The sequence below is a fragment of the Sturnus vulgaris genome, chromosome Z (assembly GCF_052056855.1).
Source record: "Sturnus vulgaris isolate bStuVul1 chromosome Z, bStuVul1.hap1, whole genome shotgun sequence".
In the NCBI taxonomy this organism is placed as follows: domain Eukaryota; kingdom Metazoa; phylum Chordata; class Aves; order Passeriformes; family Sturnidae; genus Sturnus; species Sturnus vulgaris.
In genome coordinates, this window is record NC_142283.1 from 80957701 (window position 1) to 80983948 (window position 26248).

General features: G+C 40.6%; 1 protein-coding gene across 6 annotated transcripts in view; it reads right to left on the minus strand.

Moving 5' to 3' along the window:
* DYM (dymeclin) overlaps window positions 1-24066 on the minus strand; it is a 216403-nt gene extending 192337 nt beyond the window's left edge. For all 6 annotated transcript variants that reach the window (XR_015799699.1, XM_014894892.2, XM_014894890.2 and 3 more), the window contains exons 1-5: window positions 23936-24066; window positions 12677-12854; window positions 2697-2749; window positions 1948-2041; window positions 530-666 (exon numbers count right to left, since the gene is read on the minus strand). Coding sequence is in view for 5 of the 6 variants with exons in the window: in XM_014894892.2 (XP_014750378.1) it covers window positions 530-666; window positions 1948-2041; window positions 2697-2749; window positions 12677-12816 (424 nt within the window). In the remaining variant the exon portion in view is untranslated. The remainder of the gene's footprint in view (window positions 1-529; window positions 667-1947; window positions 2042-2696; window positions 2750-12676; window positions 12855-23935) is intronic.
* Window positions 24067-26248: the final 2182 nt, after the last annotated feature.

Sequence of the window (26248 nt, forward strand, 5' to 3'; positions counted from 1 at the left end):
GGGCTTCTAATTTCCTTCACTAGATCCCTAAAAATAGCATTAATTCCTCTCTGTGGCTGCTGTTGGTTTATAAAAAATATGTGAAAAGATTCATTAAATTGAAATATCAGTGTTCCCACGCTGGCATGTGGTCACCTTCACCCCAATTGTGTTCTGTTCCTCTGAAGAGGACCATAACCACCTTTCAAACTGTATGAAAATCACTAAAACTCAGGTAGATCTACAGCACCACATTTCAACAACTGTTAAAAAATCCAGATTAAGCTAAACTGAACTCTCTAGTACTTAATTTCTGGTTTTAAAGCAAAGTTTGGGATTCTGAGTATAGAAAAAACATAGAATCATAGGCTCACTTAGACCTAAGGCATCTGAGGGAAAAGACCCTTAAGATCAAGTACAACCATTAACCTAACTCATTAGTCCAGCACTAAACCTATCCCTACATGTCCCTACATGCAACACCTACAAACATCAGGACATTTAAGTTTCTCATGGGATGTTTGTTTCATTAACACTTGTTTGTACCCACCATATGAGCTTGGTCCTGCCTTCTCTTCGTAAGTAAAATGAAGTTGCAGCTCCTCTTCTGACATTCGACTGATGAATACTTTCAGTAAACAGCAAATTATGAACAGTGCATTGTGAGCCTGCCAGATAAAGAGGTGGCTAGAAAAGAAGCAGGAACAAACAAGAGTCAGTAATGCTTCACCAGCAAACATGCATCAAAAACCGCAAGAAAATAAATGTCAGAGTAGACAAAGTTCTACAGTTGAAGCAAGGAAAAGTCAAAGTGTTTAAGCAGGGAGTCTGCAGTTGATGTTACAGAAAACACAATGGGAATGTATCCAAAAGTGGTTTTGAAAATACAACCTTATCCCTAACAACATTTGTACCATTAAAAACACCAGAGTAGACAGAAATCTTTGAAGAACTCACCAAACAGTTCAGCAAACTTCTAGAGGTCTCTAGACACTGTGGCACTCAAGGCACACAGACATTTGAAAATTCCCAAGAAGTTCAGACCTGAAAGCTTCCTGGCTCCCTGAACCTTAGCCTTTTTCCCTGGTAAACAGCCTTCAGGTGAGGCATTTATGGACTTCATGAGCACCATACAGCAGGATTTTCTTATGCAACACACACAGATATTTTCCAAGCTTTCTGAATGAAAGGGAAATACAGCTGCATAAAATTTTTTTTTAGTCCCAATAAGCAACTGCTGGGGAGCCCATGCAACAGCACAGAGTCAACTATTGCCCAAAGCTGTACTTTAAAGGTATCTTAGGACTAAAACAGCAACAGCTATGTGGGCACAAGTAACTTCTCATGTTAGATGCAAGCAAAAGACTTGATGGCAATCCTGAGAACAAGGAGGAATTCCAGCTCCAGATCTGATGAAAGTGGGAAATTTATCTGTGGGTGTGAGGGAACAACTACAGAAAGCCTCCTGCTAAAAACCCCCACAGTGCTGCACAAGTAACCTGTTGGAGTTCTCGCCTACTGCTGAAAGGGGCAAACCAAACCAATAGCAGCTGCATGACATAACTTGAAAGCATTATTTTCACACATATTTACATATTTATAGACAGATATTTAAAATATTTCCAAGACAGAATAATGGCTCATACATTAAGTTCAGCTAAAAAGTTCAGATAATTTTTAAACATCTCTAACCCAGTAGTAGCCATAGCTTACACCATTTATATAAAAATGTGCTCATCCAACACACAAATATGTCTCTTTCCCAAGTAATCTATTTACCTATTACACTAAATTTCTGTGTTTAGAAAAGTACCAGACACTTGCTCTGTTTCAAACAAAAGTCCAAGAGAATTCTAAGGTTTGGTCTGTGAGTATGTTAATTAGCAGAGTAAAAAAATTCAAGAGCTAGCAACAAAAGGAACATTAAAAAAATTAAATGGCACAGACAGCTCTTTTTTGAGAACTTACTTCTGACATTCTGCTGAGATTTTTAACTCTTTGGTTCTAGAAAGAAAGACCTTAATCAATGATCCAAGGTTTCCTGTTCGAGGATTCTTCTCAACTAGATGAGGAAAAATAAGATGCAATTACAAAGCATGCATAAGCTGACACTATCTAGTTCAAATAATGTATAGAAAAAAACCCAAATTTCAATGTCTTAAATATTTCTAAATAAATCACAGTATGTCTTATTTTTCTGTACAGGCATTCTTCTTTCACGATTCTCCAGTACACGGTTTACTAGCCCATAATTGTTCTCTAAATACTATTAATCCTAGATTTAAAATATCCCAAACATGGGATACTCATACTCATGCTGCTTCCTTTCCCAGACTTGTCTGCAGCACAACAGAAAACTGTCAGAAAACTGGACAGGTCTTCACAACTACCTTTTACCTTCTTGCAACACCACTGATCACATTTATATCATCCCTTCCTTTCATCCTCTCATTCTATTCCCCTTACTGACCAGCTTAAGGGACAAAGGAAAAAAAGACATAATAGAGATGGAATTGTTTTAAACCTTGCAGGCGTATCAAGTTCTGTGAACCAGTTAACCATGGAAGTAAAGGTTTGGGATATACATAAACACACTCTTTACACTGCTTTAATCTTACTAGGGCAACATATATAGAATGTTAAAGGCATAAAACAGGGATGCTGTTTCCCAATTTTTCTGGTAAAGCGCATAGAAAAAAGATGGCACAATGTCTCACCTAAAGACTTGCAGACTGAGATTGTGGCTTCTTCCAAGAGCTTTAAATCAGCACTAGGTAGGAGGAAAAGAAAACAAAAATGGTTACACAAGCAATTGGGTTCATGTACGTGAAGTGAAAATTCATTACAAAACAGTACTCTTTCTATGAAGCACTTAATTTTAGCCATCCATTAGCTTGTAGAGGTCAGTTAGTTCAACCTCCCGACTCAAGCAGGATCTCCTAGAGCCAGCAGCCCCAGACTATGTACAGGCGGATCTGAGTATCCCCACAAGCTCCCTGAGCAACCCATTCCAATGCTCCATCATCCTAATACCAGGCAATGCAATACTCTTTTGAACTACTGCAACTACAAAACAGGAAACTAATATTCAAAAGTGAATTGTTCATCGGAGTGAAATTATGTCGGTGTCTTCTTCCAGGGAACAAGGGATAGAATGAAAGAAAATGGCCTTAAGCTATCCCAAGGGAGTTTTAGGGTGGATATTGGGGAAAATTCCTCCTTAGAAAGGGCTGTCCAGCCCTGGCACAGCTACCCCAGGCAGTGGCGGAGCCCCCATCCCTGGAGGGATTTGAAAGGGTGGATGTGGCACTTGGGGACAGGGGTCAGTGGTGGCCTGGGCAGTGCTGGGGGATGGTTGGACTCCATGGTCTTCATGGGCTTTTACAGCCAAGATGATTCTGTGATTCCATGTGCATTTTATTACTGCTGCTTTTGCAGCTTCAGTGCTGCCATGCTCAGTTTGGTGTTACTGAAAATACAAATAGAGCAGCAGCCTACAGAAAGAATTTGAACTTCTTTTACAAGTAATTTCACATGAAATTACGCACTTTTAAAAACATGAATAAAAGAAACCTCAATCTGACATTTAACTTCAATCTAAGCAACTCTTTCCTTTTAACTCATGTAATTATACTAGCGCAACAATCACATCAGATACAGCAAATTGTAACTTCATTAATTGCCTCGTGGTACGCCTCAGAAAAACATCATCTGAAAACAACAATAAAGTACTAAAGCAAAACCTGACGGCAACCACTGAAACCACACCAGCTGCGTCAAACACACACTTCTGACCTACCAGTGCAAGGCAACTGATCCACAAAAACATCCTTAACAGATGGGAAAACAAAACAAACCATCAGATACTGCGCTCAATATTAATAACTAAAGGGCACCCTGTTCCACCACTCTCATCATCAAAATTTTTCCCTTCTATCTTGTCTGAATCCACCCTCTTCTAGTTTAAAACTATCACCTCTTCTCATGAAAGCCCTACTGCTCAGTGCTTTGGAAGAGATGGTAGAGCCTCTATACAGACTGAACATATAACTTGACCTTCAGGGACTTCTGAAGTTCAACAAATTAAAGGACAGTCAAAAAAAGTTAGTTCAATGCTTGTAGTCATAATACAGTCCTCCTTTCTTTTTGAAGTCCAATTTGCATGGTAATCCAGTTTACAGCACGCTATTGCATCAACCTGAGATTATCAGCTGGGCTGTGTGGAAAGCTGCTAAACCAGCTCCAGTGCTGAAAACCCTGTGGAGCCATGCTCTTTGAAGCTGTGGCGTTTGAGCTGTTCCCCAGCTCATGAGGACTAGAAGATACTGTAGAAAGAGCAGTCAAAACAATTACTTCAAAACCTGTCAATAGGAAACTACTCAGGATAGAGACATCAAACAAATTAAGTTTTAAGATGACTGCAAATTTTCTTGTGTATCAGACTAATTTACTGTGCAGAGAGCTGACAGCTGAGACAGCTCTTCACCTACAGCTGAATATCCTAAGACAACTTCAGATTATGCAGATTGGCTTGTCCTGATATCAATTACCAGCATTCATTCTTCTCTTACAAGCTGCTTTGAAACACAAGATTCAGAAAGAACAAGCTTACACTTTGATATATACTTTAAAAATATTAGGCTTGGTCTCAAAGGTGGTCTCTTGTTCCAGCACTACAAACATGCAGAGTAATTAAAAACAAATGGTATTGAGCAAGAACACGCCACCAAGCAACTACGGGCAACAGTTTTCTAGGTCTATGTGACCTTACACTTTTTTAAAAAAACAAAAACTTCTAAATTTGCCCAGCTGGTTGCTTGTCATCAGGATTTATTTCTTCCCGAGATCTGGCAGGCAGGGAGGGTGAATATTACAATGGACAAGAACTCAGCAGAGAGTTCTTAGGTACTGAAAAATCATAATCTAACAGAACATGAGCCCTGCCACTATCCAAAGATCCTGGAGACACAGTCAGAGTGGTTATTGAATTGCTCCAGGATTTAAACCATAAATGGAGACACTCAGCTTTGAATTATGGTTCATTTTCTCCCTAATTTCTAAGGTCAGGTTTCAAAGTATAGCATTCTTACAGAGTTTTTTCTTCTCTTTGAGTTATTAAAACCCACACAAAGTCCTCAAAAAAATTCCACAGTTGTTTAATTTCTACAAGTTGCCAGGTTCAAAAATAGTGGCAAAGCAAGCAAGGCTTTCAGATCTTCAGCAAAGCTTTTAACACTCAAGTAATTCTTTTTCATACTAAAATGAAGTTTAACACTTAAAAATTAACTACAGCCCACTGTCTCTTATTCAACAGCAGAACACAATAGTGAATTTTGCCACACTCAAGACCAGGCAACAGCTACTGCAAAATTTCAGTTCATTCAAAAGAAACACCTAGTGAAGGGGAATTACAGCAGAATAACACCCCAATACACACACACCAGTGAAATATTCAATACTGTTACATCCCCAAGGATGAATTCATGGAGACAATATCGTGGAGGGGTACAAAAAATGGCAGCTCATTCCTTGGGCCAAACTTAGCAGTGACTTTCTTTCCTTTGATTGGGCAATAAAGAGAAGTGAGAGACATGGAAAAAGCTGTCTAGGCATCTTCTGGTGCAGTGAAGAGATAGAAGGTAAATTACATTAAGATTTGGGTAGAAGATGCCAGAGCCAAGATTTACAAGGTGGCACAAAAGATGTGGTACAAGTAACTGTGTCACTGACTTTTCTCTACAGCTCTACAGTGGAAATGAGATCTGGTTAATGAATGAATGTAAGAATGGAAACTCAACACTGAAACATCTGTCGTTTCATTAAGCCACACAAAACACTGTGATTAAGTACTTGAATTGTATTCCAGCTCTAACAAGAGCAAGGACTGGTGAAGTGAAGCTCCTTCACTGCACTGATCACAAATAAAAGTTCCAATTCTCTCTGAAAACCCTCACCACAGGAATACAGACTGCCCTGTTGTCAAATACATGTCTGGAGCACAAGTCTGACGAGAAGCAGCTGAGGGACCTGGAAAGGGGCTCAGCCTGGAGAAAAGGAGGCTCAGGGGGGACCTTGTGGCTCTGCACAACTCCCTGACAGGAGGGGACAGCCGGGGGGGATTTGGGATCTTATCCCAGGGAACAGGGACAGGAGGAGAGGGAACGGCCTCAGGCTGGGCCAGGGGAGGTTTAGATTGGATACTGGGGAAAATTCCTTCATGGAAAGGGCTGTCCAGCCCTGGCACTGCTGCCCAGGACAGTGATGGAGTTGCCGTCACAGGAGGAATTTAAAAGCCATGTAGATGTGGCACTTGGAGACATGGGTTAGAAAACATAAAAGTAAAGAATGGAGTGTAAAGTATTCCCTGCTCCACAAGAAACATTTTATATATTCGTAATATGAAACAGATTTGCCAGTAATAAACAGGCAGTAAGTATGAAAAGTCAACTCTGCCTGCTGCTTGATGGCTCTGCTGAGCATCAACAGGAGAAATCCAGGCACCCCAGTCACATCCAGGAACCTCTTCCCTGGACAAGACACCTCTATGGAATCTGGTCACATGCATATGGAACAAACTCTGAGGGTGGGGAGGCTCTGGCACAGGTTGCTCACAGCAGCTGTGGCTGTCCCTGGATCCCTGGCAGTGTCCCCGGCCAGGCTGGAGGGGCTTGGAGCAACCTGGGATAGCAGAAGGTGTCCCTGCCATGGCAGGGGGTGTAGAATGGGATGAATTTTAAGATCCCTTCCAAATCAAACTATTCTAAGCTTCTGTGACACCAGCTTCAAGCCACGGACCTTTAACAGCACGATCACAGTGACCTGGGTGAGTTTGCACACGTACTTCAACTGGCACAACCTGCACTGAACCGCCTTGCTTTCAGAGAGCAGTACATATTTACATATTCACCAGTTCTACACTTTTCCAAGAAATGAACAAAAGGTATCACCTGATGTGGGGATTCAAATAGGCTGCAAACACATGGGGCAAACAGAACAGATTCAAAGCAGAATATTCTTAACTATATAGACTTTACTGGCTCGGTTGGATACAAGCAAATTTGTGAAGTGCATGCTTGCTTCCCACACACTTTAGGAAAAAATTCCAGGCTTCACAGGAGTTCCTCCCTCATCCTGTGGATTTGATGGGCAGCATTTCCCAAGTACTTAATAAAAGAAATAAATTATTTTATTTGCTTTTCTTTTATGTAGAGGCTAAGTCCACAGACTTCAGCAAAACTAAAATTAGTAATAGTGAAATTTGCTTCCTTAACAGCACAGCCATGTTTAAAGAGAATTGGTTTGTCTTTGTTTATTTTAAAGGTATCCAAACAAGAGAGGTTCTACAGTGGCAGTGATTGTTTTCTGTAACATCTTAGCACCACGTAATAAGAATATTTTGCATACCAATTGTCACTAAAAATCACTCTACACACAGGCAGCATCTGTGTGACTGCAGCTATCACACATCAGTGAAAGTAAAGAGTAATTAAGGATAATCATTATTTCGTTGGGATTTAATCCCTTTGTGTTTGCAATCACTCATCAGAGTCCAAAGAGTTTCTTCATCAGGAAGTTAGTTTTCTGTAAGAAAACCTCTTTTCAGGAGAGGTGGGAAAGAATAGCAAATTGAGCAGTCTATTAGTCAGTAAAACTTCATCATTTTCATTGACTGCAGATTTTTATTTCTGGCTTCTTACAACCAAAAAGTAAGATCCTGCAGTCAGCTATTCTGGCATGTACTGTAAAAAACATTACTGCCAAAAAGAAGAGGATGGGAAAAAAAGAATAAGGGAAAAAAACCACAGTGGCATTATAAATAGGATTAATTTTAAATGGTTGAATTCAGCTGCCTTACTTTAAATTTATTAAAAATCAGTCTTCATCAAAACCATAATTATTAAGAGAGTGAAGGTTGTCTCCTGATAGCAGCCAACTTTGAAGAACATGGTTTTATCCGCCTTTGTTTTAACAGCACCACAGTATGTTTCAAAGTTGCAGTGACTTCTGTAAAAGTATCTCCACATAACAGGAGAAAGCATTCTGCCTAAAAGCTGCAATTATAAACATACTCACAACACCTGCCCTTAGTATGGTAAGAAAAAAACCCAAACCAAAGCAGACAAGTACTCCTCTATAAAAGGAGGGGGAAAAAACCAAAACAAGCAGCTTTCCTAACAGTTTTTTCCTCATAGTAAGGCCTCTTTCTTTGCCACTGAACACAAAACAGAAGAACCAGCCCATTTACTAAATTCAAACTCTGGGAATGCTTTTAATGGACTAGTTGGAGGACAGACATCAAAGAATATAAGGCAGCATATGATTTATTGCACCATTTTAAAAATGTACCATGTTAAGGCAACATAAAAGCTTCCCATCTTTATGTCTTTCCATTAAAGGCCCATGCACATTATTCTTGAACCAGCAACTCATTAATAACTCTGGGGAAGGAACAAAGCAGAACAGTAAATATTAAGCACATGATTTTCAGCAAGTTCTGCTTTAGTTAACTTTAAGTTTTCCATCAGAAAATAATTGTAACTAATACCACCACTAAGGAGGAGGTTGCATTCTTGGTAGCAAATCACAGAAAAGCCAGACAAACACAAAATCTGCCTAGACTGAAAGCTAACACTCCAAAGCAAACCTCATAGCTCTTAATCCTGACAATAACTTAAAAAATCATCCAGAAAAGCTGTATTTAATTTTTCCAATATCCACACACTGTTGGATTGATAGGTCAGTCACATAAAGTATAGAAGTGGTAGATTTAAAAGGTTTTATACAATTTTAATTCAGCTCCCACAAGTCCATTCTGAGCAACAAATAAGGACCCATGAAGGAAAAAAAATTGAACACGTACGAGTGTGATATTAGCCTACCAAGTACTTCCTAATGGCTGAAACCAGAAATATCTCAGCACACACTTCAGCAGGACCTGCTTAGCACTCATGATTTGCTTCATGGAAGAGGATATTACAATAAACCTTTTACGGAGAAAAGCATGGGGCAACCCAAAACTAAACAGCTGGAAGCTGTTCCTTTGACTATCATTAATGTCTGCCGTGCCTGTCTGCTCCACTCTTAGACTGTGAAAGGCCCTGGTGGCTTTCTGTACCTGGCAGATACCCGGGCTGGCTCTGGCTGCCACTATTCACTCATGCCAGGGGAGTTGCAGGCAGTGAGCAGAGATTGACCATCAGCTCATTTCTGATTACTGACAGCTGATATTCCCTCTTAATATTTGCCTAATTATTAAGAAAATCAACAGTATAAGAGGAAGAACAAGCAGCCCAGAAAGGCAGAATATTGGACTCCTCGCAGCCCGCTCTGCTTTGACCACATGCTCTCCTGTTCATTTTTGGATGGTACAGCAGGTTTAAGTAATCCCACCTTTCAGCTCAATAGGTTGCTGTGCCCCAAAAAATCAATCCCTCATCGTGCCAGAATTGTTTTGTGGTGCCAAGCTATGAATCACCATAAGGAATTATCTTGGCTGAAAAAATAAACACTTCCGCTGTGTTTTCCAGATAGATTAGTTCCTGATTAAACCCACAGAAGAACAAAATAAACACTGGAAGAGATAGTGAAAGGGCAAGAGCATCTTGCATCAATGTTGCTGACAGAGATACAGCAACTTTGCAGTCGGTAGCACTGGTATTTAGCAAACGTTATTCCGTATAGAAAACTATCTTGTGTTCTTCACAGAAACAGACCAAGAAGTCAACAGGACTGAAAAAATAAAACTCAGTAAAGAAGGCATGGCTGAGGAAATGAGCAATGCTAAACAATTTCATATGGAACCAGAAAAATAGGGATTAACACATTCAGTCAGGTAGAGGTTAGGAAAAAAACAAAACAAAAGAGAGAAGATGAGACATGTATAAAAGGAGGAAGAGATCAACCAAACTGAAAAGGGAAAGAAAGAGAGAAAGAGAGAAAGAGAGAAAGAGAGAAAGAGAGAAAGAGAGAAAGAGAGAAAGAGAGAAAGAGAGAAAGAGAGAAAGAGAGAAAGAGAGAAAGAGAGAAAGAGAGAGAGAGAGAGAGAGAAGAAAGAAAGAAAGAAAGAAAGAAAGAAAGAAAGAAAGAAAGAAAGAAAGAAAGAAAGAAAGAAAGAAAGAAAGAAAGAAAGAAAGAAAGAAAAGCAAAACAATGACAAATAAAGAAATACAAAGTGCCAAGACACACAAATCATAAGACAATGAAGACAGCAAAGCACAGAAAGGGGTGCTGTTTTAAAATCTGATATCATGTTTTCATGTTTCTTGGAGCAGCAAGACAGTAATTCCCCATCTCTCTAGCCAAGGCACAAAGATTACTGTTCCACAGAAGATCCAACTCTGTTTGACACCTGGGATCCACAGTACCTGGACTAACTTGGAACAGCTTTTGTAAAGCAAAGCACTAGTCACAAGTTCCTAACTAGAAAAAGCATACATGGAAAAGCATTAAAAAGCCCACAGACTTTCTTGCACACACAGATTCCTATCTCCCTTGGAAGTCTTCCTTGCAGATACTGTTTCCTTGCTATGGCCAAGGCTGCTGGCCAACAAGGTAAATTTGTTGCTGAAAAGAGTAAATGCACCCCAGCCCCATCACTTCCTCACCTTGCTGGCTTTTGCTTGGATAATTTGGGTTTGGCTGATTGCTTTTCCTACCAACATGACTTTTTCTATCACCTTCTCTTCTAATGTTTTTCTCTGCCTCCTCCCCTATGGTACTGACATATGTAGAACAGAATTATGTCTAAAGCAATACCCAGAGAAATCCTCTTCTCTCTGGGGATCACATCAGTCCCATCTTAGAAAAACTTCAGGAAACAGATCTTTAATCTGAAGTATGCCCAACTGCCTGCAGAAAAAAAAAAAAACCACAAAAAACTTCCACAGCTCCCAATAATACTTGCAAACAGTCACTAGTTTCACAACAAACAACTGGAAGAAGTGCATTTAAAAAGAGAATAACACTGCAAAACTCTGTCCTGTATGACAGGTAAAAATTGGATCCTTTCCACAAATCACAAACAAACATCTTGCTCCTGACACTCAAGCTTCATTTAAAAAAGAGTTAGCTTGGTAATTTGAAAGATTTCAATCTCAGAAATTGACATTGACCTCTACTGTTGCATTCCTGCAGGCAAGGTTATCTGATATAGACAAATGCTGAGGGTGCTGTGCAGCCAACATCATCGGATTTCACTTGCCAATGGTTGTCTCAGGTAGATGCAACTAAATGGGAAATTTCTGTTTCCTTCCAATACTAAGCTGCAGAAGAGATGCCTCTAAAAATATTTCCCCTCTAGCTCCCAGGCAAGAGCACCATCTGGTGTTCAGCTAATTAAATCTTTCAACCTGTGTTTGGATAATTTTATTGGACTGCTTGTCTTTTTAATTATGTTTCTTTCTTGAGTTTTTTCTGTTTGGTTAGATTTTTGCTTTGTTGATTTGGGGGGCGTTTAGCAAATTTACTCTGCACTGGATCTGAATTCCATGAAACAGACATAAAAAAGCTGCAAAACAAGCTATGAAAAACTTAATTTTCATGGGGGAACGAAGAAAAATAGAACAACCAAAAGAAATCAGTGGGGTTTTATATGTAATTATTCCCCCTTAGAAAAACCCGAACAACAGAATAATACATATGCTCTTAGAATACTGTCAGTCTTATTAGTCGTGGGTAGGCTGTAAATAGTTCTTATCTTCAGGGATCTTAGAGGAAAAACAAATGCTTGTTTGCACACTCCCAATTCTGTACTGCCCTTTACCAGCTTTTCAGCCCTCCACAACATCATGCCTTCTCCCTAACCTCTGGCTATTCTCTCCAGGCAGATGCCAAAATACTTCCTCCTCCTCACTCTTCACAAAAATAGCACCTAGAAAATGCCTCCCAGTTATTTACCTTAACCATTTTCCATTCCAGTTGCCTGAACTTTCACTTACAGAGAAGCACCAGTTTTATGCTGAAAACCATAAAAATAGTTTAAGTAACACCTGAGGGTAGTAATATCAGATTGTTCTTGAAAGACTGATAATCAACACACAGGCCAAAGAATTTAGCAATGGAGTTGGTTACGAAGTTACAAGAACTTAAATTCTCTACTTCTGGAGATGTGCTATGGATCCTCTAAAAAATTCTGATTTCATTTATACCCACAGCACTTTCTGGAATGAAAAGGCACTCAAAGCTTGAATTTGAGGTATTTAGAAAATACCTTTATGGAGAATATATACCAAATTTCTTTTTAAAATGCAAATAGGATGAAAAAAAACCCCCACACACTAAGCAACTCAAAAGCTAACGTACAATTAAATCATGCAAGAAGTACAATTAATTCTAAATTGAGAGGAAACATCAAACGTTGGAATCTTCAGCAAATCCCGTCAACCCAAACGCTATACCAAAGGAAAAGAAAGCTTCCGAAACCAAGGAAAAAAGCTTCCCCCAACACTACAGACCCTATTTCTGATCTTTACCACGAGAATGAATAGCAATTACACCTATTATGAAGGAGAAAGAAGCCCACAGGAATGGAAGAGGTGGTGGAAAACACTTCCAAACTTAGAAACAACAGCATATTTTACACAGGCCTTTATTCCTCTGCTACCTAAAACAGGAATAATTAACATAACCACTCATTTGCTTTCAGACTGGTGACTTCTACAAACATATTATCAAAGCCAGCTCTTCAACACCCTCTTACCTGTTTGTTGGAGTGGTGAAGCTAAAAGACAGAAGCTGATTCCAGAACGGGTCATTCTCAGAGATGGGCTCTGATCCTGACAGTTTCTGTAAGTACTCATTTTCTGGAAGTTCACTGATGCTGCTGCTATTTGCTCCCATCTTCTTTATTTGGAAAATGTCTTCCTAAATTTTCATTTCTTTTGAGGAAAAAAAAAAGAAGAAGAAAGAAACATTTTAAGTCTTTTGCACAAATAAGGAATATGCAGACCCTGACTTAGCCGCTAGTAAAGCTTCAGATCACCTCCTTGAAAAACTACTGAGATGTAGGAATAAGGCACATAGGAATATATTAGAAAGATTTCCTTTCAACAAACTTTGGACAGTAACATCTTTGGTCAGGAAAGATAAAGGTTTCTGTGCTATTACTTCACTCATCATCTCACTTGTATTTTAATAAATTATACTGAGCAAGAATACTGAAGCACAGTTTTATCAGAAACAAGGTTGCTAGTAGCGTAGAATTCACAATTTTAATGGCATGCTGACATACTATTCAGAAATATGTTTTCAAACTGAACACGCACAGATAGAAAATTACTGCTTCTGTAAGGATGCAGCTAATTCCTGTGTGCCACCAGTGATCCACACCTTTAAAGTTCCTGCCTTTCCAGAGTAAACACAGCTCTTATCATGCTGTTATCAAGCAAGCAAAGGTACTATTGACCATACATTAATCTCCTGACCCCTGTAAAATAGCGTGGTTCCTCCCAGGCAACTACTTCAATGGGAAAATGCCATAAAATGAACATATCAGAAATACAACTGCTTTTTGATGGAACACTGCAGAAGCTGGCTCTGCAAACACTCTTACTTACATGTGTTGTACTTGATCTGTGTGAAAAATGAGAAGTTTAAATTCCCCATGCTGCTTCTCATCCTTATAAAGAATTTAAATAAAGAAAGAGAACCACCATGATGCTATTGACTATGCGCCAGATATGATTCCAACCACCCACATCTTTCCAGGCATCAACTTCAATAAATTTCCATTGTTTGGGACAAAATAACTGTGACTGATAGGTTTAAAAGTTCGTATGAAAAGGCATCCTCGTCAAGATAAAAGTGCTGTGCAGCATTTACTGTAACCGAAAGACTCACTCCTGAGCTGGCATAAGACATAAGAACAGGCACAGCTGTACCAGAAGATGTCAGCTACTACCCAGCAGCAACTTCTCCCTTGGTTTCTACAAAGATACAGATGTGAAGCATCAGATATAAAAATCATGACCCTACTGATACTCTTAAACTCATCAACTTCACAGCTGGAATAACTTCCAGAAAAGACATTTCCAATAGCGGTTAATATTAATAGAGAACTGTGCAGATATGAGTAAAGCTTACTAAAAACAAACATGAGCTGCAACAAAAAGCTGCAACATTAGCAGCCATAGTAAAAGTTCTCTAAGAATTCATATTTGAGGTTTAGAGCAACTGCATAATACCCAAATATGTCAGAAACAACAAAGGGCCAGCACAGCCATAGAGCAAAATATAAAATACATTACGTAATAAAGAGATCTTGAAAATGTGAAATCCTACCAAAAAAAAAAAAAGGAAATTGGTGATTATTTTCTAAACTTTATTTGTAGGAGACTCCAGAGGCAGGGACATCCTGCAGTGGAGCAGGTTGCTCCAAGCCCCGTCCAACATGATGTGTTTGCAACATGTTCAACTACTGCAAAAGCCAACAATGATGCTGTTGGCCCTGGACCGATATTTTGACTCAAGCCTCATCCTCTGCCTTTAAATGACTTAAAGGCCCTACATTTAAACCTTTATTTCTTGGAGAAAAGACAAGTCTAGTCTCTCTCTGCTTCAAGTTCCCATTCTCTGCTCATGTTTTCCAGCTCACTTGCTCCAAGATAAACAACTAATGGTGAAGAGAACCAAGAGGCAGCTGGAGCCCTGCCTTCAAATCCCTCCACCTTCACCTGGAACTCAAGTTCTCCATGCCAGAGCTCTGACAGTGCCCAAAATCTTTAGCCTGTTCTCCTAAGATGAGTCACCATATTCTCTATTTACAACCTACTCTTACAGCTCTCTGCAGCTCCCAAAGAACCCCACATTTAAACCACTTTCCCAAAAATATGACAGCAACTACTTTCAAGCTAATTCCTGAAAAGGAGTCACGCTTGCTTTCCAGATTTCCTATGGTATGCCAGCAGGTTCAATACCATTAAGATAAAATCCAAAACAAAGAGGGCTTTAACAGCAAGTCTTAGCAAAAATTTATTGTCTGTTTTCAGAGTCAGTGTCAAATCACAGTGCCCATGAACGTGCCCAGTTCCACGGCCACAGCCACGCTCTCAAGCAACGTGACAAGCTATGGAGTCCCTTGTGAGCCCTCCAGCCCTAAAGCCCAGCTGGCTCCTTCCAAACTGCAGAGAACATGTTTCACTCCACAGATCTTCCCCAAAGCGACAGAAAAATAAGGCACTGGCTGATTATTTTCTCCTCTAAATGATATAAATATCAACCCATCCAGACCTGTCAAAATAATCCACCTGCTAGCTTGAGCTTTAAATACCTGATAGCAGTTTGTAGATAAGGGGACTTGGCGAGCTTTGACTTCCACTCATTCAAGAGCCAATAAATCTTGGAGCAATCAAACAAACATAGAGATTTTTTCCTCTCTCTTATACCCCAGGTGGTTTCTTTCCTCTCCGAAGTACATTACACTCACTATACCCCTCTGAAGTAAAAATCTCAGCAAGTTCTACTGATCCTTCCCGTAGATGACTTAGCTTACAGGCACACTAAGCTAACTCCTTCCACCAGGAACTTGTGTTATGCCAAAGCCTGATGAAGTGCTCTGCAATGACTCTATGATGCAACCTGAGCACCTGCAGCTCCTACAACCTGAACCACAGGCCCTGCTTTACATAAGCAAGATATTTCTGAAGAACTCCAGCCATCAAGTGACCCAGGAAACAAGTCTCTCCTTCAGAGTTCCCAAATATCCTACAGGAAAAATGTCTAAAAATAATTTTAAAAGGAAAAAAAAAATCAACATTTAATTTCCAGGCATTTTAACAACAGTAACTGATTAATCCCAATGCTTTAACTTAGCTAATAACATGCTAGTCATGATCTCAAACACATTTCCAAGACAGCTGCTACTAAATAATATTAAATAAATGGCAGTCACCACCTTAAATAATTTTCAAACATGCTGTCAAATGTTTCTTTTAGAAACAGTTGCCTTTAGCTGAAAAGATCACTCAGATAAAACATGTAACCACTTAAATGTCCACACTGCTTTTGATTAAGAGGCACTGCCTCTGTGCCTGTATGCTGATTAAGAGAGTAGAGGTTCAAGTCATTAGATAATATAAAAGGTATGTCAGTACCTGTAACAGATTTAAAATAGTATGCTTTAAGCAGTATTTAAAACATTTATTTAATTATCCACGATTTTTCCTACATGTGAATTTCATAAGAGCCTCCAATGCACAGAAAGCCTACTCCAGAGGATCCCAGAGAAAGTGCAAAACACAAGGTTAAACAGCTTCTGCTTCCTTACAGGCTGAAGTGGGACAGCCCCAACAAACATCAAATCACAGGAAATTCCCTTTCACTCCAGGAAAGTCAGTCCTTACTCTAGCAGTAAATTACCAATGAAATCAAATTTCCTTTTCCTTGAAATACACTAAATAAACAAATGCATGGTTCATTAAAATAAGATTTTACAAAAAGCCAATCTACTTACTTGCCACCCCCCCAAAAAACAAACAAACAAACAAACCAGACACAACTTACTAGCAACTCATTTAGTTTAACTCAGCATTATTACACCCCCCCAAAGAATCACAGCCTGCTCTGCAAGAGTCATTCTCTAATAAATCCAGCATCTGTTTAGTCCCAGTACTTGGCTCCATGATGCAGCAGCAGAGGCTTTAGAGCAACAACACAAAGGAGTTTTGTTTTGCACATCAGGACTCATTCCAGTCTCAAATTGCTAGGAGTAGATATAAATCCCAAGTTTACTGTTCTAGAAGATTTCAGTATTAATTATTAACAAGGCTTACAAGAATATTATTTTTCCTCTGAAAGAAAGTTAAAAGCAATTCAGCAATACATAAATGCCATATATGAATTCCTAAGTGTAACTCAAGGAACAGAAGTATACTGTTGAACTTAGGAAAAAACTTGCCATGTTCTATGTATCTTCTAGTTAAATACGTTTAGATAAGTAATTAGAGTTCCTTTCAGGATTGTATCTCCTACTGGTCTCACAATTTAATTGCTACTGCTGGAATTTTATCTGTCCTTTACAGCCAGCTGCCCCCTTCCAAAACTATGCTTGCCATGATCGTCTGGCTGAGTCTGCAGACATCTTGAATAATATAGATTACATATAGCTGTGGGATTCTTTTTACATGACTGCTTTAAAGTGTAAGGATTTGAGACGGTCATGCACATGAATTTACAATGTCATCTAAGATCTGGTCGCTAGGTTGAGTCTTTAACGTAACCACATGAAAATACTGAAAACATTTGAAAACCTAACAAAAATTTATTTTCTATACATAGCAGAACTCTGGTTACCTTTATAGTTTGCAGCTTTATGAACTAAACACAGTTTTCCTTCCAAGCAAAGCAGCTATAATATAATCACTGTAAAGATGAGAACATGAAATGTAATCCTGCTCACTCGGTACTACCAAAGCACTGCACTGAGGTTTTTGGCTGATTTCTCTTAGTATCCAAGAACTGCAGGTTTCAGACCATCTTTCACCCATGAGACATTAAAGCATCCCACAAAATCCTAACATAAAGCTTGTCACAGAGTTATGAGACTAGTGCCATGTATTTACACATCATTCTCCATCATACAACGGAAAACACAGAAGTTAGATTAACAATACATATTGTTCAGCTCCAATATTTGAATTTTACTGTCCACACAAGATATTTGAATTCTGACTGCTCACTCGCCTTACAGTAATATTTCAGAGATTCACAGAATGATTTGTGTTGGAAGGGTCCTTTAAAGGTCATCCCATTCCACCCCTTCCACGGCCAGCAACACCTTCCACTATCCCAGGTTGCTCCAAGCCCCACCCAACCTGGCCTGGAACACTTCCAGGGATGGGGCAGACAGAATTTCTCTGAGCAACTCTGCAGCTTTCCAGGCACGTTAGGTGTTTACCTGCACTGCTTGGGGAATTGTTTTGGAGAAGTTTTGGTGCTGTTAATAATGTCTGAAAATAAAAAAATAAAACAAAAACAAAAACAAAAAAACAAAAAACAAACAAACAAAAAAAAAACAAACAAAAAAAACCAAACAAGAAATGAGATTCTCTACAAAGGCAAAAAGCAGTTATGCAAATACTTCATTCATACTCGGAGATCATTCACTAATTTTCACACAAAAACGTACAAAACTGTAAGAATTTTGGTTTCACCAATTAAATTGGTAAGATTTTGCTAAGCAAAACCAATGATGCAGAAATACCTGGCAATAACAACTCATGTCAGTAAAAGGGATCTTCAGGAAAAAAAAATTCCTTATAATTCTCAGACATTAGAAATTTTTGCCCTTTTAAATCAGAGAAGAGCACTGAAATAGTATTTGTTTTTAAAGCATGTTGATGAGTCAGAATATTCCAGCTATAACTTAATGCTTAGCAATCTTTAAATGCTATCAAACCACTATTAAAAATTCACCTTCTCTGATACATCAGTTAGCCACAACTAAGCAGCTTGGGAGATTTTAGAATGGAATAAACAAATCCTTCGTGACCAATTAAAAAAGCTTCCTACTGTTTTTAAGTTAATGAGTTACGCAGGAAAGGCTATTTCTGCTCACTTTACACTGATTTGTAATTTTTCTCCTCTTTTCTACTGCCTTTTTGGCAAACACTCTTTTCTTCATTTCCTTTTTACCCACCCCCTTTTACTTTTGCATGCTGAAACTGGACACATACCAAATTCCCTCCTCCCCAGGAAAAAACCCACCAAAACCATAAAAAACACAATCTTGTGAGAAGTAGCAGACAGGAAAGCTGCTTTTGTGAAAAACACAAAGTAGGTGCTCTTTTAGAGAACCTGGTTGACCATGACAGGGTCTGTCTTTGCAGCTTGGGTGCCAATACCATCTCTCATAGTTTTCTAGATAATTCTGTGTTTCTCCTCTGCCCGTTATTTTTCAGAAACTGCCAAGTTTGATGGCTACTGATACAACCCTCTGACCCAACGCTGCAGCAGCCTAGCACACTAACTATTCAACAGGTACCAAAACGTCTTCCTGCAAAGCTCAGCACATCAGGACAGAAGCACTTTTGGATGGCAGAAAGAAATGCAATAGAATTATGAAGTGGTCCCTACAAGGCCTAGGAAGAAGAATAATACAAAAAAAACCACCCCATCTTAAGGTCTTTAAGCAGCTCTCAACATAAATTATCTGACTTGCTCACTGTTTACTCAGCTGGGTGAACAAACACAGCATCTCTTTTGGCTCTCCTTGCACAGTAAGAACCTGAACCGAGCAGCAGTGCAGTGACATCAGTATGGTCCTTCTGAGTTCCACTGAAGCCTGAAGAGCCTTGCACGTAGCAGAAGTGATTAATCTTGATAGATTTACTGCAGGCAAAGAAGGCCCCTCTCAGGGAAGGCAAGCAGCTGAAAAAACGAGTGACGATGCTGTGTTTTCTGCTCCAGTTCCTTTTCCACAACATTTTCGTGGGAGTCAGTCATCAATAAAAGCCTAATTCCGAAGAGCACAATCTGCTTCCTTCATGTCCCACCTACAGGACAGTTGTTCTGCTCACAGCTGAAGAAGGGATTTTTCAAAACCTTCATGACAGAGTATTTCAAGCAGAAGAATTCGGATGTGAGTGAGCCTGGATCTTGTGGGGCTTCCCCAACCTGCTCAACAAGGGATGCTATTATCTTTGACAGCTCACCCTACACAGTTTGTCACACTTTAATGAAGTGTTCTGAAAGGAGATGACAGAAAAATGAAAACCTAAATTCCATAAATAAGACTGAGATATACTGGTCGTGTTTCTCGGGCATCTCAGAAAACCAACACATTTTCATACACTCTATAATCTCTAACCTCCAGGTTACTGGTGGTCCACTCTGCTAATTTCTGACCACCAAATGTAATATTTTGATAAGCAGGTGCCCACTTACTAATCTCAAAATACCTTACTTCAAGTGAACTACCAGTCACCTTCACAGGTCACCTTTAAAGTCGTGTCCTGAACTGGAACTACTGATTCACAGGAGGACAAAAACAACCTTGCTCACACTGCTTTTCTCTAAAGTTATAAGAGATCAAAAATAATTGACACAAAAATGCCATTCCAACCTTCCACCTCACAACAGAAACTTCGGATACAGAGTGCTCTAAAAAATACTAAATGTTATGTGATAGCCCCAAACACTAATAAGCAAATACAGGCTTGTGGCAAACTAAACCTTAAAATTATCATATTTCCACCCAACATGTATTGGCCTTTCCACTAGCACATACCCATGAGTGACACAACTAATCTGTATGAAGCTTTTTGTCCTCCATCCCCTCAGTCACCATGTTCTGTCAGGGCAGGCAGCAGGTACATGGCAAACCTCTTGAGGGAGCTTTTGCTGAATCCTGCGTGTGAAACACCTTTCTGTTAAGCAGTTCAGAGAGCTCCTATTTAACTTTACAGGTAAATAAGCATTTATAGCCTTTAAGGACTTCTTTGTCCAATTTGCAATCAAAGCAATTTATGCAACAAAACTTAACTCGAGTCCATTAATATAACATCCCACAAGGTCAATTAGGGAATCCTCAATTTTGCCCATTTTTAGTGCAGGCAGTTATATTCCTATACCAAAAGATGATACTTGTGGCCAAAACTCCCTGGAGGCTCAAAAGCCTCTCTACATATAAAGTTTGTCAAGAGTTAACAAAATTTAAAGCTAGATCAAGATCACTGTTCTGTTGAAACTCCTACATAATAAGTTATGAAACAAGTACTGCACTAAGCCTATCAATCTGAGAGGAGAATCTCAGTCTCAGTTTTCAAAAACCTCCTGTCACAGAGGGGAGGAGAGCTGGTGTGGAGGCAATTATGAAAAAAATTGATTACGAAAAAAGGTACTTCTATCCATACTCTTACACTCCAGCACCCCAAGAAAAGGTAAGCACTCAAACACAGCTAGCATTTTTTGGAGTACCTGCAGAAATAAATTCTTTAATCCAATCAGTAAACACTGTCAGAAGAGAAGAAGGCTGGGTCAAGCACACCTTGTAATTTCTGTGTAAAAGGTTCTACACCTGTTACAAATCTATTACATGTAAATAACACATTTTTCAAAAGTTTCAAGAAGTGAAATTTCAAATACTATCTCTGCTGTCTGCAATGGGCAGGTATTTCTGTAAAGGTTTTGTTTGCTCTCACCAGTGAGATTCCTGCTGCCAGCCAGGACAGGTGTGCTGGAACTATAAAATTAGAACAACAAACTGAACTTTAAACAAGAATATCAAAGGGATATGGAGCTTAAAAAAAAAAAAAGCCAAATCAAGAATATGCACAACCCATACTGAGAGCTCCCTTCATAGATTAAGAACATACAGCACATCAGAACAAATATAGCTGGTTTGACCTTATCTTCTTCCAGTGGCCAAAAAGAGACTTTTATTACCACAAATACAGCAATGGTTTTTAAAAGCGATTTTACACCAGCTCCTTGATAATCCATGATGGATTACAGTATTGGAATTTTGTTCAATATGAGAATGCTTTTTGACTTTGTCCCTCCCCTCTATTTAAAAAAAAACCAAACAAACCCTCAGTATACCTATCTAAAAAATCAATTTATAGCAATTCATTGTTTCTACCATAATTTAAATGGACAGCTGGGTAGGATATGATACAAGTCAAACTAAACCTAGCCTGATTTAATAAACCAAGTAGCTTCTATATGGAAAAGATATTAAGATTACTGTTACACTCAAGTATTTCCTCCCTATTTCACTATCAGACATAAGTAACACCTGCCTAAAGGCCAAAGTAATGTTTCAAAACAATAATTCAAACACCATTTAAGCTTCAAACAGATAGTCATATGTTCGTTAAAAGGCCTGCATTTGTTTCAATATTGGTATATTTTGTTATATTTCAAAGCTTATATAACTATTTTGCTATCTGTGCTCTTCAACATTAACATATTTTTGCAGCAGGATTATTTGTCTCTGCTTTTAAAGTTCCTCACAGCCAAAGATCTAATTACAGCACAAAAAAGCATGTTATGCAGAAAGACTAATCTGCTCTGTATGTGTAATAATTTTATTTTATATTACACAGCGCAATTTATATCACCTATCTTCAGGATCTACTGCAAATTAAATTATACTTGCCAGGCAGGGTGTGGGATTACTTCAAGGTGCAACAGACTTCCCATTCTAGAGAAAACACTTTGAGAAATACTGTTAAAATCATTAATCATCTCCTGTGGCATCAGTTCAGCAGCCACCAAACAGGATTTCTTGCTTTCAGTTACTTTTGTCAGTCATCAGCATGTTAAAAACATCCTAAAATCTTAAAAATACAGCATGTCAGAAAATGCCAGAGGGCAGGGCTGGATGGGATATTGGGAAGGAATTCCTGGCTGTGAGGATGGGCAGGACCTGGCACAGGGTGCCCAGAGCAGCTGTGGCTGCCCCTGGATCCCTGGCAGTGTCCAGGGCCAGGCTGGACAGGGCTTGGAGTAGCCTGGGACAGTGAAAGGCATCCCTGCACATGGCAGGGGGTGGAACTGGATGATCCTTAAGGTCCTTTCCCACCCAAACCAGTCTGGGATTCTACGATCTCTGAATCTTCCTCTTAATCTGATAAAATAACTGGAAGGAAGCACCAGATCCATCTGAGTTTAGCAGTAATTTGCTATAAGTACTTTTTTTACTGATTTAGTAGGAAATACGAGGGACTGGAAGCTCTGCTAGTAAAACATCAGCACGGGGCTGTAAGAGGAGGAGCAGAGGGATGCTTCAGCCAGGTGACAGTGCTGAGCTGGGTCCATCATTCCCCGGGCAGTCCACGGGCATCTGCTGATGCAGCAGCAGTGGAAAGAGAAAACAGCCCATGGAAATGACAGCAGGAGGCCCTCCCAAGCTCCTGGCAATGTGAGGAGCAATGGCAATTTTCTAGTTGACCCAGCTGGAGCACCTTGAACGTTTTTCAGTTGGGAATTGACACAATGTGGGATTACACAACCCCGCGCTGGGACACAGAACTCAACCACCCAAGAGCCTCCTTCCACTCCCCTGCACTCCGAAAGTGATCTGTGATGGAAATATCAAGAGCTTACTTACTTCTGTATCTACAATGATTAGAACTGCAGCCCAGCATGTTATCCCTCGACACAGGAGAGGGAAAAAGTCAAGATTACAGCCCCATAAACTCCCTACGCCCAGCACAGGAGATTAAGAAGAATAAATAAATAAACAAACAAACAGCGTTTGGCATGAAGCCATATGAGGTAATACAAAGCCTGGCAACTAAGAGAAGATACTAATTCAATTCTAAGCTAAAATATGCCTCACTTTTGATAAATATTATCATTCATAAGTATGAAAACAATGTGGTTGGAGTGAAGAGGCAGAGTGAGCCCCAGCAGACCTGAGATGCTTCAGAAGAATAGAAAAGCCTCTGCCTCTCAAGAACATGATGGAAAATAAATCAATTTATTTAGCCATGAACGATAAATATCATTAAGGGCATATAACAAAATGCGGGTATAAATCGCTGGCTTTCCAGTCCTAGGCGCATTTAAAGGGACACAGGGACATCCCAGGGACCCTGAGGGATCCCTGTGAAGTGAGCACTCGGGGTCTGGGTAAACGGACACAGGCACATTCTGGGAACTCTGGCAGGGATCCCTGGATCTCTACGGGACACAAGGACATCCAGGGGACCCAGCGAGACATCGATTTCTGGATCCCGAAGAGACACAGGTACAACCCGGGAACATTATGAGGGATCCCTGGAGATGCCCCAGTCCGGCGGGGACCCGGCGAGTGCCGGTGCTCCGGCAACTCTCCGCAGTGCCGGTGTCGAATTACGCAAGGCATCCCTCCATCTATCGCGACACAGGCCCGCGCCACGAGGGGACGGTGACGTCGGGGTAACCGGGGGATCTCGGGGGCCCCTTTCGGAGCCGGCGGCCACCGGGTCCGCCTGTCGCTCGTGGCCCTCGAAGGCTCCAAAGACGCCGCGCTTACCGTCCGTGCCCTGAGCCCGAGGTGGGTGGCGGGGTCGGTGGCGGGGTGCCTTGGCCGGTGCCGCTCCCGGGTCCCCTCACGGCCCCTCACGGTCCCCGCCCGCCTCCACGTCGCCGCCGCGGCCCCGCTGCGCCTGCGCGAAGCCCTTGCGGGGCGGCGCGCAGGGCACCACGGGAGTTGTAGTTCATGGCGGGAGGCGCAGCCATGACACCCCGCGTGCCCTGGGCTGATCCCCCAGCGTGGGCAGCAGGGCAAGGGGGATTGTGCCCCTGTGCCCCTGTGCTCAGGTGAGAGCCCACCTGCAGAGCTGCCTCCAGCCCTGGGCTCCAACAGCACAAGGACGTGCAGCTGCTGGAGCCAGCCCAGAGGAGGCCACGGAGATGCTGCAGGGCTGGAGCCCCTCTGCTCTGGAGCCAGCCTGGCACAGCTGGGGCTGCTCACCTGCACAAGAGAAGGCTCCAGGGAGAGCTCAGAGCCCCTGCCAGGGCCTGAAGGGGCTCCAGGAGAGCTGCAGAGGGACTGGGGACAAGGCAGGCAGGGACAGCACACAGGCAATGGCTTCCAGTGCCAGAGGGCAGGGCTGGATGGGATCTTGGGAAGGAATTGCTGGCTGGGAGGGTGGGCAGGCCCTGGCACAGGGTGCCCAGAGCAGCTGTGGCTGCCCCTGCATCCCTGGCAGTGTCCAAGGCCAGGTTGGACACTGGGGCTTGGAGCAACCTGGGACAGTGGAAGGGGTCCCTGCCCATGGCAGGGGGTGGCACTGGATGACCTTTGACATCACTTCCAACCCAAATCATTCTGGGATTCATTCTGATTCTCTACTCTGCATCCCACATTTTCAATAGGACACGAGGTAAGCCCAGCAAATGGAATGAACAGTGAATGTCTGAGGGCAGGAGGATTTACTAGGCCACATCTTGCGCTGCTTAAAATCATTTCTTCTCCAATTCTAACCTCTGACATGGGGTTCTGCAGTGTGCCATCACCTGCTGTTTCCAAGGCACCCGTCGACTCATTAAAAGGGAAACTCTTCCCAATGTAGTCCTGAGTTTATTCCCACATTCCACGTGGTGTGTGACAGGAAATCCCCATCCGGGCTCTTACCCATCGCTGTTCTGGGCTGTGCATGCCAGCAGCACGTCTGCAAACAGCACAACTGGGGTGTAACCCTGAGTAAACATTGCCACGGTACAGGAACAGTCCTGGCGTGGGGCTTGGCCTTGTTATAAATGAGAGACAAAAGTCTCGATATTCAGCAAAATCTAGATTGTTTTATTTGATATGGAAAGAGCAAGCAGTGCTGGGGAACGTGAGGGGTCACTGCCCACTCCACGCTCCACCCAACCTCGGTTTGCAGCCTCTTCTTATACTGTGGGTTCTCGTTGTAATCAATAATTTTGGGGTTTTGTTGTCATAATTTTGCCAGGTAAGCAGTGCTGGTCGAATAAACATCCTTCCACAAATTCACAAAGCCTTTGGGTGATAATCAGTCACAGATAGCCATCTGGGCCTTGTAGATAACCACCAGAGAAGTTCTGGGAGTCTGGTTTTTGGGATAGGCAGCATTGATCAGACAAAGACAGGAAGGGCTTTTTGGGAAGTCCGATTTCGCAAGCTGGTAGCCGATACAACTTATTTGGAAAACATAACATATTATAGTGTAACATAATACAACATAGTATAACATAACAAGGTGATTTTAAACAGAATTATTTAATCATATAATTTCCATTACCTAGTGTCCATGCTTCACTTCAGAGCTTAGTATTCTGGTTTATACAAACCCCAATGCTTTTGTGATTAACACGAATCTTTTATCAATTATCAGAGCCTCATGCTCACACAGCACTCGATGGGAATGGTGTGGTCAACAGCACGGCTGTAAAACACCGTGTGCCAAAAAAAAAATAAAAAGGTATTGTAGAGCAAGCTCCGTGCCAAAAACAAGCATTGCTACCTGTGGGTAGCAATGGGTTTATAAATTTAAATAAATATAAATATATTAAAAATATATATTTAAATATGAATATAATATATAAATATATAAAATAAATATTTAAATATAATATATAACATATAACATTCATAATGTATGCTATATAATATATAAATTATAATATCTAAAATATATTATATTATATTATATTATATTATATTATATTATATTATATTATATTATATTATATTATATTATTATATTTTAGATATAAATGAAATTATAAATGGGTTTATACACATGTGGGTATATAAATACATCTATTCACAACATTTCAATTTATATTTTGCTGTCATCCCAAGGCCAGGCTGGACAGG